A 5,604-nucleotide genomic window follows, 5' to 3' on the forward strand; every position below is an offset into this window, starting at 1 on the left:
AGTACCCGGGGTGCTCGCGGTGACTGAGCTCGTGCTCGGATGAACAGTCGTCGGGTGAACAGTACCCGGGGTGCTCGGGAGTGCTCGCGGTGACTGAGCTCGTGCTCGGGTGAACAGTACCCGGGGATTGTCGGGTGAACAGTACCCGGGGTGCTCGGGAGTGCTCGCGGTGACTGAGCTCGTGCTCGGGTGAACAGTACCCCGGGGGGTCGTCGGGTGAACAGTACCCGGGGTGCTCGGGAGTGCTCGCGGTGACTGCGCCGTGCTCGGGTGAACAGTACCCGGGGGTCGTCGGTGAACAGTATCAGGGGGTGCTCGGTGAACAGTATCCGGGGTGCTCGGGTGAACAGTACTCGCGCTACAGTAAAATCAGCCTCGCGCAGCTCCAGAACAGCAGCCATTACGAAGGGAAAAACTGAGCTAAACTAACCTGGGAGTCTCTCTAAATCAAAAGTAAAAATGCCTAGAAGGGTGTACAGGGTCTAGACTTTGTTCAACCGCCTAGCAACATGATTCCTAACTCAAATCCACATAAATCCTCATTTGTTCCCAGACTGTAGAACTTTAAGAACTTTGCAACCCTAGTTCCAGATCCAAGATCTATCCAACCAAAAATGAGCATACTTGCCATGGGAGCCTAGCAGACTCACCTAAGGTCCTTTGCTGAGGTTGGTGACCGCCAGTTGAAGGAGGAAACGACGGAAAATGGCTTGGAGAAGAGAGGAAAAACTGCTGCTTCCTTGCTTCTCCCAAAGAACACCAAACAAGTTCAGAACCAGCTCGAATTCCTTCGGGGAAACTGAAAATGAATTGGATGGACGAGTAGTCCTTGAGCTGGTGGTCACATGAGTACCACATACGTACCTTGATCTTGCTCCCAGAGGTAGGGATCCAAAAGGGGAAAAAGGGAGCCTAAGAGAGAGAGTGAGAGAGACAGCCAACTCCAACTTGCTTCCTCAAAAAGCCTTATGTGGTGGAGTGGGTGAGGAGTACGTATGGGCAGGTTTGAGGGGAGAGAGAGCTGTTGCCCACTTATAGAGAGATATTTTCCACCCAAGTGGGCCCCATTTACCTAGAGGAAAGTTCAGACTTGCTTCCAGCTCCTTTATTTCTCTTAGTTTTTCCTTCTCCCACCTCATTGACTCAAAGTGAAGTGCTCCAGTGACCCAAACTGGAACATGAACCTGAAATTGCATGTTTTAGGATTAAAACACACAATTATGGATTTCGGGACGTGACAAAAACTCCATAACTTGCTACGATTTCATTAGAGAGCACAGCAGGGAGCATGTCCTGAATTTAGATACCACTTGCTGTTCACTTGAAGAACAAAGGAACTAGAAATTTCAACCTGCATAGTATGTACTTGAAGTTTGAATTTGTCCAGACTCGATGGAAAATCATTTGCTTTCTTTTCCCATTGCTAGTAGTAGCTGGAGCAGCAGTACAATGTCTAAATCTGATTCTGAGAAAGATCTTACAATGTCTGAATCTGATTCTGAGGAAGAAGAAGATGATGAAATGATGATGCTTGTCTTTCCAGCATTATACTTAGCTTCAACCAAAACCAAAACTCCTTGTCATACATCAAAGCTTAGTGGCGCAGAATATACCCGTGAACTTCTAGAGAGCCATAGGAGCCGATGTTTTACCAATCTTCGGATGGAGGCACATATTTTCCAAGGAATTTCAGATTATATTTGTTGAAAGAATCTTTTGCGAAGTACAAGAGGTGTTATTGTTGAAGAGCAGCTTGCAATGTTCATGTACATGCTTGCACGAAATGCTAGTTTTTCAGCTCTATGTGATAGGTTTCAGCATAGCCGAGAAACCATACACAGGCATATTGGTGCATGCTTTGATGCAATCACCTCAATGACATTTGATTTTGTGAAGCCTCTATCAGCCGAGACCCACTACAAAATATCATCCAATCCACATTTCAGGCCATACTTTCAGGTAGATGCTATATAGTTGTGCAGCTAGGAAATTGTACCCTCTTGTTTCATATCTCAATTGGTAATAGTTTTTTTCCCTTGCAGAATTGTTTAGGTGCAATAGATGGGACTCATGTTTCGATCTCAATAAATGAGAGTAAGGTAGCACCATATCGAAATAGAAAAAGGATCTTTATCACAAAATGTGATGCTTGCTTGTGACTTTGATTTGAATTTTACATATGTTTCAACTGGTTGGGAAGGGTCTGCGTCTGATGCAGGGGTCCTTAAATCTGCAATTAGATCTGGTTTTCAAGTGCCTAGAGGCAAGTACTATCTAGTTGATGGGGGCTACGCAAACACTCCACACTTTTTTGCTCCTTACCGAGGAGTCTGATACCATCTTAAGGATCAAGGGTGACGCAATTGTCGCCAAGGGATTACAAGGAATTATTCAACCTTCATCACATCCGCCTTTGCAATCACATAGAGCGTGCTATTGGCATTCTAAAGATGAGGTTTTCTATATTGAAAGTCACCACACACTATCCCATAGAGACTCAAGTTAAAATTTCAGCAGCTGCAGTTGTGTTGCATAATATAATCTGAAGGTACAATGGTGATGAAGAGTGGTTAAGTAGCCAGAAAACTCCAATTCACCCCCCACAAGTTTGTGGCTCTACCTACTGATAATGAGAGTTACAGAGATGATGTTGCATCATCGAGCAACCAAAGAAACGAGGGTAATGCTATGAGAGATGAAATTGCAAAGAGGATGTGAATTGATTACGAGAAGACCTGGAGGCGGAGGAGGAGGGGACAATGATAATTATAGTCGATATCACATTTCTTGTTATCATTTCTTCCATCTAGCGCTGCTTCACATCCTTTCTAAGTAGGAGATATCTTTACACTCCAAAATATAATGCTAAAACTGAGTCCTTCTAGCAAATACAATGAGATATGTTGTGTATAAAATTGAGCAGATGTTGTATCTTCAATTAAATAGCTTGTGTTTACTGAATTGAATTGTAATCTTCTCCATAACTAAATTGTTATTTCCTGATTCTCAGATCTGATGATGTATCAAAGAGCAAGGTGGGCCTCAAAATATGAGAAAGCGCTAGTTGATGCACTCACTGAGTATAGGCTTTCTCATTTTCGTGGTCAAAATGGCTGGTGTACTAAAGGTTGGAATAGAATTGTGAAATATTTCAACAGTCTTTGTCCAGATGCCAATTTTACTAAAGCTCAAATTCAAGACAAAGAGTCCCAATTAAAGAAGGACTACAAAGCAGTCAAATCCATTCACAAGCGTAGTGGAGTCTCTTGGAATCAGACCGCATCTATGATTAACACAACATCTGAAATCTAGGATGAAATCATAGAAGTAAGTTTGATTTTGTTAACCATTCTGTTTTTACGTTTTAAATGCTGAAAATTGGTAGCTAATGCTGCACATGTGCTGTCTGCTTCCATTTGCTTCTACTCTTATCCAGTTTTGTACTAGGATATTAAAGGTGTGCCAAATTGCCTTGCTATTCTACTCATAGCTAGTTATGTACTAGGATATTAAAGGTGTGCCAAATTGCCTTGCTATTCTACTCATAGCTAGTTCTGTACTAGGATATTAAAGGTGTGCCAAATTGCCTTGCTATTCAACTGTGATATCCAGCACTTTAGTGTTGTTCCAATAAGCACTTTAACTGTGACCAGTTCTATACTATGACATGGCAAATTGCATATTTTTGTATTGCTTGCATCTTCTGGTCTTATCTTTCTGATCTCTTAATAATTTGTTTAGGAGGATTCAAAGTTGAGGAGGTATGAAAACAAAAGCTTCCCATTGTTTAATGCACTGGACCTGTTATATGAAGGTAAGTTATGCATATTTTCTAGTTAGCAATAATCTAGTGTAATGATGCTATTTGAGGCTAATTTGATATCTTAATAGGACAATTTGCTGAAGGAAAGCATTGCTTCACTTCTAGTAAACCTCAGCATGCTGGAAGTAAACGGTCCGGAGGCACAGAAAAGACGCTCTTAGATTTCACTAAGAAACGTCCATGGGACGCTGCAATCAATGTAGGAGCTCATGATGGTGAAGAATCGATTTATCGAACAAGAATGGATGACTTGAGTATGCAAGATTTGGAGAGTGAGTCTTTACAATCTCAAGGGCAAGAGAAACAATCTCTGCAAGATTTGGAGATTGAGCAGCATGTACATGGTAAAGGACGTAACAAAAGGGCCTTTCATCAAAGGATGGAAGACTTTGGAGGGAAAGGTGCAGAGATGGAAGATGACCATGATGAACCCATTGATCTTTCAGATGAAGATGACCATGCTACTTCAAGATCTGGGACTGCTGGATCAAATAGAGGAAGAATGAAGAAAAATTCTAATACAAAGTCAGTGCCACCTATTGAAGAAACAATGTCAGAATTTCTGAGTTTCAGGAAAGAGCAAGCTAGTGCCAAAAGACATAGTAAAGGCAACAAAGAGAGCAAGAAAGAGATCACTCGATTACAAGATGCTTAGAGGTGTTAGATGAGATGGATGATGTGTCAGACGATACAAAGATCCTGGCTTCTGATGTCTTTAAGGATGCTATGAACCGTGAGATTTTTCTAGGATATGCTCCAAGGCTTCATGGTTTGTGGCTAAAGAAAGAAGTTGATAAGCTTGGAGCTCAATTACCTAAATGTAAGTCCATTGAACTCAATTGCATTTCGCTAACTTTGTTCATTTATGTTTAGTTCCTGTACTGATCTGTAGTAGTTGGCAATGGTGAGTGCTAATGAATTTCCTTTCACATTAGGCTAAAGAAAGTGAACTGTTGTCCATGAATTCGCAAGATAGGTATGGAAAGTTACAATGCTTTATCTCAATATATATCAAGTACAACAACACCGGTAACTGTTAACACAGAATTTTTTGATCAGTCAATTTGCATAACCAAATAAAGATTAACAGACTCTTTTTTGTATCGTAAATGCCGGGTTGATGTAGAGTACAGTTTTGGATTAATCTTTCATGATTCTAACTGGCGCACAGTTACCTTCTGTTTTTGATCTCAGAATCAAACAAGGAAGATCGTACTGAAGGAAATATTACAGTTACTACTTTATAACGGCCTTTTCTAGTTTGCTAATTTCCCTCCAGGAAAAGGTAGCAAGTGAATCATATAATGTGAAGACATATGTGGTTGTCTATGCCAATTCAGCCACTATAATATCATATAGATTTGTACTGATGTCTTTAAGAAGTTGATAATGCTAGTTAATGCAAATTTTCAAATTTTCGATTGTAATAGATTGATCAGAACATGCGTTCTTGGATCTGTACTGGTGTCTTTAAGAAGTTGATAATGCTAGTTAATGCAAATTTTCGATTGTAATAGATTGATCAGAACATACGTTCTTGTTAGTGAGAGCATGCTGCAGTCCCAGATCAGAACATGTGTTCTTGCCAGTTCGATTGTAACATGCATTCAGAACATCTGCAGTCCCGATCAGAGCATGCTGCAGTCCCAGATCAAAACTTGTTTGGATGACCGGACTGACAACACATTACCCAAACACTAACTTCTAGGGGGAAAAAATTCCAGGGGTTTCTTGTGCACAAGAAAATACAACTGCAATTCAATTACAAGGGTAAAAAATTA

The 5,604-nt window shown here is 41.0% G+C and overlaps 1 protein-coding gene across 1 annotated transcript; it reads left to right on the forward strand.

Annotated features, from left to right (window-relative positions):
- The first annotated feature begins 1,392 nt into the window (after positions 1–1,392).
- On the forward strand, positions 1,393–4,778 carry LOC133918025 (uncharacterized). The gene is made up of 3 exons (XM_062361803.1): positions 1,393–1,533; positions 3,742–3,814; positions 3,907–4,778. Exons 1-3 carry the CDS (start codon positions 1,393–1,395, stop codon positions 4,476–4,478), a joined length of 786 nt encoding a protein of 261 aa, XP_062217787.1. The 3' UTR covers positions 4,479–4,778.
- The last annotated feature ends 826 nt before the right edge of the window (positions 4,779–5,604 follow it).

This window comes from Phragmites australis, chromosome 5 (assembly GCF_958298935.1).
Source record: "Phragmites australis chromosome 5, lpPhrAust1.1, whole genome shotgun sequence".
Taxonomy (NCBI): Eukaryota; Viridiplantae; Streptophyta; class Magnoliopsida; order Poales; family Poaceae; genus Phragmites; species Phragmites australis.

What these genes read in the sequence shown, in the direction of transcription:
- LOC133918025 (XM_062361803.1), top strand. Translation starts at nt 1,393, where the DNA reads ATGGAAAATCATTTGCTTTCTTTTCCCATTGCTAGTAGTAGCTGGAGC. An exon ending in ATGATGAAATGATGATGCTT is followed by an intron (nt 1,534 to 3,741) that starts GTCTTTCCAGCA and finishes TAATTTGTTTAG; the next exon opens with GAGGATTCAAAGTTGAGGAG. An exon ending in ACTGGACCTGTTATATGAAG is followed by an intron (nt 3,815 to 3,906) that starts GTAAGTTATGCA and finishes AATTTGCTGAAG; the next exon opens with GAAAGCATTGCTTCACTTCT.